Source organism: Megascapheus bottae, chromosome 15, assembly GCF_031878675.1.
Source record: "Megascapheus bottae isolate mThoBot1 chromosome 15, mThoBot2.hap1, whole genome shotgun sequence".
In the NCBI taxonomy this organism is placed as follows: domain Eukaryota; kingdom Metazoa; phylum Chordata; class Mammalia; order Rodentia; family Geomyidae; genus Megascapheus; species Megascapheus bottae.
The window spans coordinates 28,601,863-28,617,208 of record NC_143523.1 but is presented as its reverse complement, the minus strand read 5'-3'; the positions used below and the strand labels follow the sequence as shown (position 1 = coordinate 28,617,208).

Below are 15,346 nucleotides of genomic sequence, written 5' to 3'. Positions count from 1 at the left end.
GTTACAGACAGTAAATTTTTAATTCAATTTACAGAAAGATGCCACTGCTTCATTTAATACCATTGAAGACTCCGGGATTAATGCTAAATTTGTGAATGCTGTGTATGATGCCTTACTTAGTACTGTAAGTATTCTTTATGAACACATCAAATGGTACAATTCTGGTTCTCTTCTTTATTTTAAATATAACCATGTAAATAATGTAAAAATCTAGCTATGGTAGAGTCTCTGATATGATTTATAGTAAATGTAATTGAAATTCTCATTAGTTATTACAAATATACTGTTCTGTACTTTATGCATAAGTTTTCCATAAATCTAAGACTTCTTTAGATAATAAAGTGTATTATTAAGAAAATGGGGCAGGTATTTCACAAGAGCCAGCTCAACCAGTGGCCAGATATGAAGCAATTTAGCTACTATAAGTAACAGTGAATTATAACCATTGTGGAACACAAGAATATTTGAATCCATGCTAAGAAAAAATAGATGATTAATAGATAAATATATTTTAAAAGTAAGAGAAATAAAAAGAATGTGTGGACTAGTAGGTATACAAGGAATTAAATGTTTAAAAATTAAGATTTACAACCATCATAGTAATAATTGAGGCAACCATTATCATAGTCAACCAAATCACCAAAATGACAGCTGATCAAAGGTGCTCTTTGATTTGATGCACTGAAATATCATCCATGACTAATGATAAGAAAACAGGAGAGAACAAAAAGAACCAGTAATACAAATGCCTAAGCTCTTCAAAAATGTTATTGTTATGAAAGACCAAAAAGTGAAAAAAAAATGGTAAGGAGTTTTGAAAAATAGTTATCTTGGAAGTAGCCAAATGGTTTAAGACTGTCAGTGTTGTGAAGTGACCTTTGCACAGTGTATGTGAAGCCCATAAGTTTAATCTTTCTCTTATGGCCTTCCATTAAAGCTGTTGTTTCCGAGTTATGTAACTGTTGTTGACCATCAAAGGACCATGGTACAGATTTCTGCATTTATATAGTGCACACCCCACGGAGCATTCTCACTAAAGTTTTACATCATTTTTGCTTCCTAGAGCTTTAAGAAGAAAAATGAATATTCTTTTGTCAGTTCATGGCCATCAAATTTGATTTTAATTATTGAAATGGATATGTAGTTCATTTGGGACATGAAAGTCTTAAATAGCTGATCAGATTACTATACTATAGTATTTTCTTTTGCTTACAGCCTCAAGACATTCAGAAGACAGTATTGAAGGGAATCATTAACAGTCTATTACGAGAGTGGAAAGGGTAATTGTAACCAGTATTTTAACCAATAAATATTGATAGTTAACTTACCTATCTCATATATCTTTAATACATTTCTGTGTCTGTTAATCAGATATTTTCAGCGAATCATAATAATAGCATGAAAAATCATGAATAAAAGCATTATAAAGCACTTACAACAGAGATGCTTAACCCAGTTTGTATTTCCTTACAGATTTCATAGCTAAGCACCTGAAAATCAGTGAATCATTAAACTTTTGTGTAAAATATACATTTTTTTAAATCAAATATAGGTTAGACAGTAGTCAGGAGCCAAAGTTTAATAATACGAACGTTACATTTAGCTTTAGAGATGTGTAATAGCTTAAGCAAGTATTTGTTCACACCCAGTAACACCCCCCCCCAAAAAAATTGCACTACCATAAATTTAGCCTTGGACTTCCTAGTAGCCGGAGAAAAGTTTTCAGAAAATCATTACTGACCTCAGAGAGAAAACAAATCCTGTTACTTCTCAGTCAAGAGAGGTAGGCTCATTGGCACTTGTACCTAGCTACTTCAGCTGCCAAGATTAGGTGGATTATGGTTCTAGGTCAGACTGGGGCAAAGTGTTGGAGACTGTCTCTCAATAGAAGTTGGGCATGATGGCACATGCCAGTCTTCCCAGCAGGTAGCATAAAATGGGAAGACTGTGATACAGACACAGCCTGAGCATGAAGCAAAACCCTGTCTCAATCCTACTAGTGCAAAAAAGGGATGGAGAAGGGCTGGCTTAATAGCAGACTAGCACGCATGAGGAACCCCAGTACTGCCCCCCAAAAGAGGTAGGGAGAATGGCTTAGGCCAAACGGGGAGTTAGCCACTTTCTGAGTACTGTAAATAAAATATCATTAAAGCATTTTATCAGACACACTCAATGTTGTTTGCTGATGCTTGATAATTCATGTGTGCATAAATGACACTACCAGTTTTATGAAGTCTTAGCTGGATAGGAAAGGACTTTAAGGCAAACATGGTAGAAATAGATCATATGAGAAAGAAACACTCTTGAACTTTGAAAATAACAAAAGCTTTGATGTCTCAATTTTGTTTCAATCCAAGATTCAGTCCAGGATCTTGGCATGCTCTCTGGTTGTCATGCAGTTGAAACTTTTTCATTCAGAAAATTATTTCTGTGTATCTTTGAGAGAATATCAAATAGGTACTAAGTAGGAGAGAAACACTTACCAGTTTTGTGAATAAAAGAAATTCTTAAAAGTTCAGCAGAGCACTGGCAGCTCAAACACTTAATCCTAGCTATTCAGGAGGCTGAGATCTAAGGATCACAATTTGAAGCCAATCCTAGCAGAAAAGTCTGTGAGACTCTTATTTCCAATTAACTGCTAAAAAGCCAAAGTGGAGGTGTGGTTGAAATGGTATAACACCCTAAGTGAAAAAGTTAAGGGACAGAGCCCAGGCTGTAAATTCAAGCCCCAGTACTGGCACAAAATAAAAGCTCTTGGTCAAATCTGATCATGTAACATCCAAATTAAGATAGAAAAAAGTTGAATTACTATTCAGAGATGCCCAAAATTATTCTTTTAATTAGAAACATACTAGATGCACTTAAAATATGATGTGATATACATACATACCTACATACTTTAGAAATGAACATTCTTTAATGCACAAGTATTAAGTAGATTATACCATATTAAAATAAAAACGTACAAATTCTAGAAATATTGACTATTACACTCAGCTATTTTAGAATTAATCATTATAGTTTTCTTAACAATTTTATAGCTAACTATCCTATTTAACTCTCTGGCTGGGTGTCTTCAGGACCAACATACTTTATACATAGAATAACTTATAAAAATAATACATTTGGGGCACCAGTGGCCCACACCTGTAATTGTAGCTACTCAGGAGGCTGAGATCTGAAGATCCCAGTTCAAAGCCAGCCCTAGCAAGAAAATCCATGAGACGCTTGCCTCCAACTAACCACTAGAAAACCAAAAAAGTATCGTTGTGGTAAAGTGGTAGCCTTGAGCTGAAGAGCACAGATACAGTATGTAGGCCCAGAGTTCAAGCCCAATGACTGCCCCCCCAAAAAAAAATACAGATTAAACATTTTTTATACTCTTGATCATTTTAATTAGATACTATGAGATTAAACATTTCTTTGGTCATTTATTTTGCTTATTTCTTTTTAGCCCACGAAGTAAAGATGATCTCAGAGCATATTTTATACTTTTACAGGTAAGAGATTAAGAATTTAGTTTGAGCAACATTTTTGATACTTTTGAGAATTACTCTGTAACCAATTAATATTTCTTGGATTCAAAATTTGAAAACAATCTAGCAATTCTGGAGTTTGGACTCAGGGCCTCACACTCGCTAGGCAGGTATTCTACCACTTGATGAGCTTTCTTTATGCGATTTGGTGTTGGGTTTCTTTTGAGGATGCCCAGACCACCCTGAAGTGTGATCTGCCTACTTGTACTTCACTATACAAGTGAGTATGTGTCACCACATACTCACCAAGTTATCTGAACAATGATGAAGATGGGAATCTTCCAGACTTCCTGTTTTCTGCCTGGATGACCTCCAGTTCTGACTCTAAAGTAAGTGAGGATTACAGGCTTAAATCCATATTCCTGCCCTAAAAATTGAATTCTTGCCTCCTTTGCCTGACAGTATTTGGGAATAAAAAGGAGGTCCTTCTTCATTCCATTCAAACCTCTGTTCTTGGAACTAGTTTTTCTGGGCCCTAGAACTTTCATTTTTTTCCCCCAATTACTAGGCTTCAAACTTCTCTACATATTTTTTTTATTAGTGATTAAGTTGGAATTCTAGTGGAAAGCAAAATTTCCTTCTATTTATTATAAACAAAAATGGCAAAATATTTTCCTTGACAGATAACAGAATCATAGATGAAAAAATTAAAGCCTAAATTAACCACAATTATTATTTTTATTTTTTAAAGAACTTATTAACTTAGGTAACACACTATGTGTTATTCTTTACAATTTACACAAGTTATTTTGTATATACTAGCTCATTTAAAGGTAAATTAATATTAAATCATGTCATATGTAGTTAGTTCAATATTATAGTATTAGTATTATGCCCAATAAAAGGCAATAAGAGATAAGAAAGAAAAGAACATAGGGGGAAAAAAAGAAAAGATAGAAAAATGACCATGAGGGTAATTAAAATAGAGTTACAAGAAAATAAATAGATGAGGGACCAGGAGCATAGTCTAGTGGTAGAGTACTCGCCTAGCATGCATAAAGCCCTGGGTTTGATTCCTCATTTCTACATACACAGAGAAAACCGGAGCTGTGGCTCAAGTGGTAGAGCGCTAGTCTTGTGGAAAGCCCAAGGACGGCTCAGGCTCTGAGTCCAAGCCTCAGGACTGGCAAAAAAAAAAAAGACAACTGGAGTTTGGCCTAGTAGTAGAGGGCTTGCTTAGCCCTAGGTTCAATTCCTACATACAACATACATAGAAAAAAGCTAAAAGTGGTGCTGTGGGGCAATGGTAGAGCTCTAGCCTTGAGAAAGTCCAAGGACAGTGATCCTGCCCTGAGTTCAAGCCCCAGGACTGGCAAAAAAAAAAAAAAAAAAGGAAGAAAGAAGGAAAGAAAGAAAAGAAAAATAGATGAGTGAGAAGGGAAGAAAGAGGAAACAGAAAAATCTACAAAGATGATAATATGAAGCTTAAAATTTTAGATGACTACATTGGTCATCAGTAAACTCCACTTTATACCTTTTTCTTCACCAGAGCCATCACTGTATGAAGTTAGGACATAAGGTCACTCTGATTTTAAATTATCATGTCCACAGAGCAGGTTTGAAAAACATACAGTGCTCTCTTATTTTTCAGAATTTCAGTAATAACCATTTTTATAGGAAATGCTAAAATGTACATTGTGGTAACAGGGATAGAGTGTGGGAGCAGTTTACAACCCTTCTTCAATGTCTTTTAACATTTATAAGTTGTCACAAGCTATTCTATAGCACTGCCCCCGCTTCTTGTCCCTCCCCACTGCTGCTGCTGCCCTTATTCCTTGTGACATAGCTAAATTATTTAATTGTGGCAAATGTTTCTCAGCTTTATTTCTTGTTTAATTAAAAAATAGTGGATGACAGAAGCACTGAGCTAGGTACTTTACATATATTTTATTTTTAATGATCAAAACAACTCCTAAGATAGATATTAATCCCATATAAGTAGGGAAATTGAGAATCAGAAGTTTAAGAAACATGGCTGAAGTCATGCAGTCATACCTAGCAGACTCTACCCTCTGACCCGGAACTAACCCAAAGCCCATGATTTCCAATGACAGTGCAGCATAACCTCATCTCTGCTAATTGAATAACAAATAACAAATTGTGTTCAGGTATTTCATAGTCTGAAATTTGATTCCTTGAATTACCACTTAACTCATTAAGCTTAATGCCTTTCCTTTTATATGTTAACACAGTTTTAACGCAATTATCTTTAATATCTTTTTCAGAATCCTCAATTTAATAACACATCTACGTATGTCATCTATGCTCACTTGCTACGACAGATAGCTACCTTAGTGGAAGCTGACCATCATTTTCTAGTTCACTGGTTTAAAAAGTAAATCATTCTATAATACTAAGAATTTCTATAGTCTCACATTTTTAAATTTGGTATTAGTAATTTTACTAGTAAATGTGTTTGACTATTTTAAAGGTCTTTAAAATGCTTATATAAGGTCTCAACATTGCTTATAATTTGCAATGCTTCAAAATGCTTCAGTTATAAAAAGTATTCCTTAATATCATATAAAGTATAATTCAAAATTATTTCTAATGTAAGAATTTTGCTGTACAGCTCTTGAAAATATTACTGCTTTCAATTCTTTTATTCAACATATTGCTATCATTGCTTTTTTGTGTATCTCAAAGATGGTGATTGGATTTGCTAAGATATTTTGTTTTTAATGAGTGTTTTTTTATTTTCTACTTGCTTATTAACAATTTCACCCATTATTTCCATTATACTTCCTCTTCATGTAAAAACATCAAATTGTAAAAGTAGAAAACTCTTTTTTCCCTCACAATTATGTTTATATTAACCTGATTTTCTCCATCATGGGTCAAAACAAAATATATTTCCAAAATTTAAGTGCAATCAGTTCTCTTAATTGACAATACTTACAAGTCTACAAAGTCACCACAAATGCTAAATTGAAAAATGCTGACTTAACTATCCACTTTTTAGAAAAATATGGAGTTAGATTTCTGAAAGCCTGTGATCACATTTTTGTTAACTGGTCAGCATATAACCTTTATCAGTGTTTCTGATATCTTACTTTAACATAGGTTGTGGATTCACTAACAGTGACCTCGCAACAGTAATACTGTAAGTCATGCATGAATAGAACTCACATTAAACATATTTCCTCCATTTAGGTACATCACATCCTTATTACTTATTACATAACTCATCTCTGCTCACTTGGTACAGCACATAGCTCCCAGAGTTCACTAGTTTGAAATGTAATGAAGCATTCTATAATGTTAATATTTTTTGTAGCCTCACAGCTTTAAGTTTGGTATTAGTAAACTTAGTTACTCATATGATACTAGTAAGTAGACAGCAATTCATCATTACCATTAGGTACCATTTTGAAATGGCAGAGTCACCAACAAAAAGCACACAAAAATATGAAAAACATGCCATTTGACTATATAAAGATAGCTGTGTGCAGTAGGAGAACTGAGCAGGAAGACAGCCTTTTTCAACCTCATCTGGATCTGCACTTCAGGTGACTCAAAATCTTACTTTTTCTTTTTGTGTCATGAAAGCTAAGTATTAATTTTGGAGTTAAAGTTAAGCAAATAGGAAAATGTGGAAAATGTATAACTACAGAATATGTGAATAATGAAGATCTATTAAATATTGATAGCCCTAAATATTACATTACTAACTTTGTAATAATTTCGGTGTTTATTGCTTAATTAAGAAACTGTTCATGGTAGATTTTCTTATCTTTTAAAGGGTTACAACACAAGATAGAGAATTTGAAAGACTACCTGAAATTTTATGTATATAGGATGTAGTTTGATGTTTAACAAATGCATTGATAAAACAGAAAATGAGAATTTTGACTGGAATTTTTTCAAAATCTTTGCCAGATTATCCCAGAAGAGGTTCAAACAGTTGGTAGAGAGATTGCTGCAATTTATTTCTTTACGCCTGTTTCCTGCAAAGCCTGAAGAATTTCCTCCTCTAACAAAGTGTTCCTGGTGGATTCCATCAGCATCAAAAGTGTTGGCTTTACTTAGTAGGTTATTCCTATTTTGTCATCTATGCTTTTCTTTTGTTAACTATTGGAGACATTCCTCAAGGACTCAGATTCCTCTGAAGGAAAGTTTCTTTTGAGGGGGAGGTTATGATGCTTGAACTCTGGCCTGGGCACTGTCCCTGAGCTTTTCAACTCAAGGCTAGTGCCCTACTCCTGGAGCCACAGCCCCACTTCCATTTTCTAGTGATTCGTTGGAGATAAAAGTCCTACTGTTCTTTAGTGCCCAGGCTGACTTTGAAATGCCATCTTCAGATCTCAGCCTCCTGAGTAACTAGGATTACAGGCATGAGCCACTGCGCTGGGCAATTCTTGTATTTTCTAAATATTCTATGGCTAATTTCATAATTTATAAGCAGGGAAAAATTACATCTTTTACTGAAAAGTATTTTTATTAAAGCTATTAAGTGCATACTTGTGATTGCTGAGAAATGAAGGACCCCTAGGTGAGAACACACAGCCACCTGCATGCTCCCTTATTATTCTTATCATCCCCATTACAAGTTTCCTAAAAGCATAAACCTACATTTTGACCACAGTGTTAAAATTGCCTTTCATATTACAGCTTCAGCTTTTAAGACATAATTTTCTAGGTCGAGGCTGACTGGTAAATGTTAAAATGTTTTTTATTACTAGACTAAATCATATGCTTGTTGGGAAAGGCCATTATGTTAGAATTTATCTTTACAGATACTGCAAATAATTTGGTTCATCCTCCCCTTATTCCTTATACTGATTTCTATAATTCTACATTGGATCATATTGATCTCATGGAAGAATATCATACTTGGCAGAGCTTTGGAAACTCTCACAGGTACGATGAAAGACTCATCTCATTATTCACCCAAATGAAATACTGTTCAAAATAATGACTATCTTTTTGTTTGCACAAATAATATATACACATGCCTTTACATATAAATGCATATAGTTTCGGTATCCAGCCTTGAAAACACCATTATATTAAGTCATTTTCTTTTTTTTATGTTACATTTTCAATAAATGTACATGTTCATCTGGTTTGGGTCTAGTTAGTAGCATTTTTTCAAGAAGGGATCGATTGTATCCTAGTATGCTGTTTCTTCTCTCTTCTAATTCTGTGTTCTATCATCTAGTACAAAGGTCAGTTCTGTGACACACTAGATGGTAAATATTTTCAGTTCTGTTATACATGTTTTGTTATTTTAGCACAAAACATCTTTGAACAAAATATAAATGAATAGTGTGTCTGTGTTCCAAATCAAACAGATGGTAAGCCTGCCTTCTCCTAGGCACCATGTTTGCCAGTACCTAATTTATCACATTGATCCCACATATAGTACACTTACATTCACTACTTTGGTCCCTTATTCTGAAGAAGAAGTGATTGTATGTTAATTACTGTGCAAAAAGAACAAGTATTACAGAGAAAAACTTCACTGTGGATCATTTGATAAAACTGATTTTTAAAATACCTGACCAGATTCTTTAGTACATGGCACTTATATCCACAATTCTGGTTTGGGTTACTGTAAGCTAGGAAGAGTATCCTAAATATAATTTATTCCTAACCAAGAAACTCAAAGGAGTCTAGGAGATACAATATAGATAAAAATAATGTCAAAACCCTAAACGAGTTACTAAATTGGCTAAACTTTCTCAAGACACTGTCTTACCAAAATTGGCCTAAATATTGAATGGCCTTTGGGACATATATTAGTCCACAGCTGAACACCCAGAATTAAAAGTTGTTCTGGGAACTCTGGTCAGTCTGATGGTATTTTCTAACAAAGTGTTATAAAGATACTTTTTATCATATTATAATGTAATTGACATGAAATATCTCCAAGAGTTCTGCATATTTCAGTGGCATCCTTTAACAGAGCTTCTCTGACCCTGACCATTGCCACTGTGGCAGAGAAAATACATACCAAAAATGAATTACACAGGACTTTTGATAACATAATCCCATCAGTCCTTCAAGCTGATTTGAACATGGAGTGTTCTAGAGTCTTAGGGCAGATCACTTCTAACCGGAAGCAGAATCATCTGGGTTTATCTGGGTACTCTGTGCATATTGCATCATTTTTTATGTGTACCATAGCAAGAGAAAAGTTGATAAGTACTGTCTAAAAGTATGTAATGAAACTAATAATGTATCCCATTAAGTTCACTGAATGCATTTTATTTTCAAATTTTTAGTTATCACTGATGATTCAAAATTATTACACACTAGTACTGAACAACCTCTGCTGTTTATTAACAGTTTGTCCCAGAGCAAAAGCAGTCTCTTCATTCAGTTCATACTAGGATTGCCTCATTTTTTCCTATAATGTCTTCATTGTACCCACTTGTCACAAATATACCACCTGTCTGCTGAGATGAATCTCAGCTATGAATAATTAATAAATACATTGAAGCTACATCTAGACAAGTGATCCACTTCCGAGTTATGCACCCATCAGCTACACAGTGGTCTTATTGCTAAGGTGTTACTGTTGCCATTTTCATGCTTCGCAAAGTATATTTATGTCTATGTACTTAATGGCTTATAGCATTAAGTTACAAGTATACCATTAAATGAAGTACTAAGAGCAGCATAATTTTTCTAAGTATCAGTTGGTTTTAAATTTATTACTGTGTGGATGGGAAGCAAAGATCATCAGTAAAGTAAACCTTAAGGCCCTGAGTTCAAACCTGAGTACCTTTAACAGTTCTACTTTGTTTTTTGTATACTACAGTTACACACCAGAAATAACCCTTTAATAATGAGTACTTAAGTAATTTGAGCATATGAATTTTCTGTCCTAAAATTGTTTGCTTTGTTTTTATTACTTGATTTGAACTCAGGGCCTTGCTCCTGCCGATAGGCACGTTACCTCTTGACCTACACCTCTAGTTGGATGAGTTTTCTTTGTGTGTGTATCAGTCCTGGACTTGAACTCAGGACCTGGGCACTGCCCTGAGCTTTTGTACTCAAGGCTAGTTAGTGTCGTACCACTTGAACTACATCTTCACTTCTGGCTTTTTTGGTGATTAGTTCTTCATGATTCTACTACCTCCCAGTTCTGGTGTTTGTCATGTTTTTTTCTGGTTGATAGTAGATGACTGAATAAGCTGTAATTCTTTATATATGCAATGAACATGATTAACACACATTTCAGAAGGTTATATATAGCTTCCTTTGAAAATAAAGGCATTGCATATCTATAATGACAACATTCTTCGCAGGGCTATGGGAATTAAGTTATAAAATTATTTCTCAAATGGTAAAGCACAATACAAAGGTAATGTTTTATTACTTCCAGGGGTACCTTAAATTCCCTTAGTGTAATTTTACTAAAAAAAAAAAATATACCATTTTACACTTTCTGTTTTCACTTGTTGAACAGGTTTTCCTTCTGTCAGTATCCGTTTGTTATTTCTATAGCTGCCAAAAAAATCATTATTCAGAGAGACTCAGAGCAGCAGATGATAAGCATTGCAAGGGTAAGCCAGCTATAAAACTACTTATGCTACCTATAATCAATACAGTAATAATTTAATAAATAATGTCTGTTAGATAGTTTCTAGCATAATGTGAACATGTTAAAAGTAAAATTAATATTGTACTTTCCCTACAAAGCATTTAAGCCTATACACAATATGGAAAACACACCTCATCAATCAACTTATTATATTACAATATAGCAGAAGAGCCAGTGTTTGTCCCAGACTCATATTTCTAGGAGCTTATTGGATCTCATTTTGTATAATGCTTCTCCTAGTCCAGGTAACAAGTGGGCCACTGATGAAACCTAAGGTGAAATAAACAAGGACTGTTAAAAGATAATTGAGTAAAACCACTGTATTATATCAACCAATAAATTTGAAAAAAGTATGTATCTTGGAGAACTGAGAAATGTATCCACAAAATTGTGAATGATATTTTTGGTTTTGTTTTACTTGGTTCCTAGGAAATCTAGATGCAAGGAGACACATAAAAGCTAGGATGGAAGTCAGGCTGCCATTAGGCAGATAATACAACACATTGAAGCTTATATTTAGGCCTGTCCTTGAACAGGCTACCATTTACCAAACAGAAAAGTTACATAGTTTGTCTAAATAGATTCAGTGAGGTGTGAGTGGTGGTGGTGGTTGTTGTTTGGGGGATGGCTGGTTTGAAGTTAAGGCCTTGCCTTTGCTAGACTGTTACTCTAATACTTGAGCCAGACTTCCAGCCCTATTTTTTTTTGCTGGTTATTTTGGAGATTGGGTCCTGTGAATATTTCTGTCCTGGCCAACCTCAACCTAAGATCCTTCCACTCTTGGCTTCCTGAGTAGCTAGGATTATAGTTATGAGTCACCAGAACCTGGCTAAAATTAGTTTAGTTGTTTTGTTTTGTTTTTTATTACTTGGATTTAAACTTAGGGCCTTGCTCCTACCAATAGGCACTTTACCTCTTAACCCACACCTCTAGCTGGATGAGCTTCCTTTGTGTGTACCAGTCCTGGGCTTGAACTCAGGACCTGGGCACTGCCCCTAAGTGTTTATGCTAAAGGCTAGTTAGTGTTCTACCACTTGAACTACAGCTTCACTTCTGGCTTTTTTTTTTCAGAGTTAAGTCCATTTTCTTTAGTTATTTGATGTCTTTTGGCAGAGGTAACTTAAATCAAATAATTAAGACTCAGGTCGTTTCTCAGTAATCTCCCAGAGCCACACCCCAAATCTTACTGAAAAGAACAATCTGGACAGTTCTTTTCCTTCCTTCTTATTTCCAGAATGGGTACTGGGATAGAATCTGGGGCCTATGAATGCTAAGCATATCCTGAGCTTCATCCTGGCCCTGCAAACTGGGTTCATTATCACTCTTTCACAAGACCTCAGGGGAATTCTAGTCACTTCCTTCTTCTTTCAAGAGGATATTTTATTCATCTTTGTTATATGAGAGCAGCTTATCCACATACAGTTCCTGTACAAATGAAGGAACAAAGAGGAAAATGAACCAAATACATAATAGGTAGGGTGTAAGATAAGTGTCATATTCCTAATATTGTTATATAGCCCTTTTCTGATTCTCACTTTTGAACTCAGAACTTCACACTTGTATGTATTCTACCAGTTGAGTTGAAAACCTAGCCCAAAACTTTGTCTTTATTTTAAACGTACTGGGGTTTGGACTCAGAACTTTCTGTTTGGTAGGCTGGCCCATTTTTTTCCCCTACATTGTCAGTGAGAAAATGTGAGTCAGATAGTTTTATTTTCTTAGTCCTAGGCCTTGAATTCTGGGTCTGGGCTTTGTCCCTGAGCTCTTCATCTCAAGGCTACCACCCTACCCCTGGAGCCACAGCACCACTTCTGGTTTTGTAGTGGTTAATTGGAAATAAGAGTCTCACCGACTTTAGTGCTGGGGTTGGCTTTGAGCTATGATCCTCAAATCTCAGCTTCCTGAGTAGCTAGGATTACAGATATGATCCACTGCACCCAATGACTCAGATAGTTTTGTTTGTTTGTTGTTGTTTTTTAATTGTCAGGGTAATATATAGAGGGGTTACAGTTAACATTAGCCAGATAGTAGGTGCATTACTTCTCACACAGTGATAACCCCTTCTCACGTTATTGTCCCCATTTCCTCCCACTCCCTCCCAATCACCTTGTTTCCCCCTTCCCATTCCTATTTCAAATAACCAAATAAATATACAATATACCAGGTAACAAAGTCAGATACAGTAACAATGTGAGATAACCAAAGGGCAACAAAAGGGAAGAGAAATAACATAGTACATGAAGAACAATAATCACATAAGATAAAGCTCTTGTTTCTATATCCTCAAGATCCTTTCATTTAGTCTCATCTTATGTGACCTTAGGTACCTAGGTTTTGAGTTATTGTAATCCTCTGCTAAGAGAGTCCTAGATGTGTACTAATTATTACAAATGTGGGTAACCATTGAGCCTATGTTCCTTTGAGTCTGGCTTACTTAATATGATTTTTTCAAGGTCATTCCATTTCCTTACAAATGGGGTGTTGTCGTTCTTTCTGACAGCAGCATAGAATTCCATTGTGTATAAATACCACATCTTGTTGATACAATCATCTATCTGCTGAGGGGCATCTGGTTGGTTCCATATCTTCGCTATGGTAAATAGTGCTGCAATGAACATCTTTATGCTAGTAGCTTTAGTATGTCCTTGTTTCTGGACTTTGGGTAAATGCCAAGGAGTGGAATTGCTGGGTCATAGGGGAGCTCTATGTTTAGTCTTTTGAGGAATTGCCATACTGCTTTCCATAGTGGTTGAATGAGTTTACACTTCCACCAAAAGTATAGTAGCGATCCCTCCTGGCCACATTCCCGCCAGCATCTGTTGTTAGATTTCTTGGTCATGGCCATTCTAACTGGAGCGAGGTGGAATCTGTAGGTTGTTTTGATCTGCATTTCTTTTATGGCCAGAGATGGGGAGCATTTCTTCTTAATGTTTCTATAGGCCATTCTTAATCACTCTTCAAAGAAGCCTCTTTTTAAGTCTTTAGCCCATCTTTTAATGGGATGGTTGTTTCTTTGAAGATTTGTTTTGGAGAGATTCGATTTTTTAAACTATAGGTATATTTTAGATATGAGGCCTTTGTCTATTGTTGGCTAGTGAAGATCTTCTCCCACTTTGTAGGCTTTCTATTTAACTTGCTAGTTGTGTCCTTTGCGATACAGAAGCTCTGCAGTTTAATATAGTCCCATTTGTCCAGACTTTCTTTAATTTGTTGTGTCTCTGGGTCTTTATTAAGAAAATTTTGACCTATGACAAGGAGACGTAGTATATCTCCCTTCTTGTAAAATTTTGAGGGTATCTGCTTTTACCATAAGGTCTTTGATCCATTTGGAATTAATCCAGGTGCAGGGTGACATAGAAGGATCCAACTTTAGTTGTCTGCAGGTGCTTAATCAGTTCTTCCAGCATTGCTTGTTGAAAAGGCTGTCTTTCTTCCATTCTATTTTTTTGGCTCCCTTATCAAAGATTAGATGGGCATAGGCAGATAGTTTTTTTGTTTTTTGTTTTTTTTATGAGTAACTAATATAGCATTTCCTGCCCGGTCTGGCTTTGAACAACAATCCTCAGATCTCAGCCTCCTGTGTAGCTCAGATTTTATATGTGAGCCACCAGTGCCCAATGCTGATATATGTCAGCATTGTTACTTGATCTTGAACAGATATAGTCTCAAAGATGAATTTTGTTATTTTGATATTGTGTAATGTCACTTTCCAAGTACTTTTTCTATGTATTTGTTATGCTTTAAGGAAAATCTAAAGAGGTAAAAGTTTATCCAAATCTTTCTTAAAATATTAAGTACTTGTCACTCACCCTTAAAATATTAAGTATGTTGTTTTTCTGGAATTTTTCTTCTACTTAAAGAAAAATGGCAGGTATAGCCTCTCTTACCAGCTGAGTCACAAAGCATGGAAGGAAATGAGTAGAGATTGAAGAGCCAAGTAGCATTTTTATTTCCTAGAAGTGTTACTCAACATTTTACCTTGTAAACTGCCATTTTACTTTGAATTAATGACTGGTCGTTATTTTGACACAAGGAAAACTATATTGGTAGTTAATATAAGCAAGACCTTTCATGCTGCAGTCTAAAGCTGCCAAAGAAGCTCCACTAAAATGACCAGAATTCTTACCATTGTTAGGTTCCTTCTCTTCATTTTGAGCACTTTTTAAACTAAATTTGAATTCCTGATAAGAAGAAAAATGGCTAAGCTTGTCTGCCCTTATCGTACTGGTATAAATTTTTTTCTTCATCCACATCATGA

The 15,346-nt window shown here is 35.2% G+C and overlaps 1 protein-coding gene across 1 annotated transcript in view; it reads left to right on the top strand.

Annotated features, from left to right (window-relative positions):
- The window catches only part of Hectd2 (HECT domain E3 ubiquitin protein ligase 2), a 65,518-nt gene that overhangs the window by 30,664 nt on the left and 19,508 nt on the right, over positions 1-15,346 (top strand). Inside the window, exons 5-11 of the mRNA XM_090346276.1 lie at positions 35-124; positions 1,216-1,280; positions 3,455-3,500; positions 5,762-5,871; positions 7,416-7,564; positions 8,273-8,396; positions 10,954-11,050. Of these exons, the coding sequence (XP_090202402.1) occupies positions 35-124; positions 1,216-1,280; positions 3,455-3,500; positions 5,762-5,871; positions 7,416-7,564; positions 8,273-8,396; positions 10,954-11,050 (681 nt within the window). The remainder of the gene's footprint in view (positions 1-34; positions 125-1,215; positions 1,281-3,454; positions 3,501-5,761; positions 5,872-7,415; positions 7,565-8,272; positions 8,397-10,953; positions 11,051-15,346) is intronic.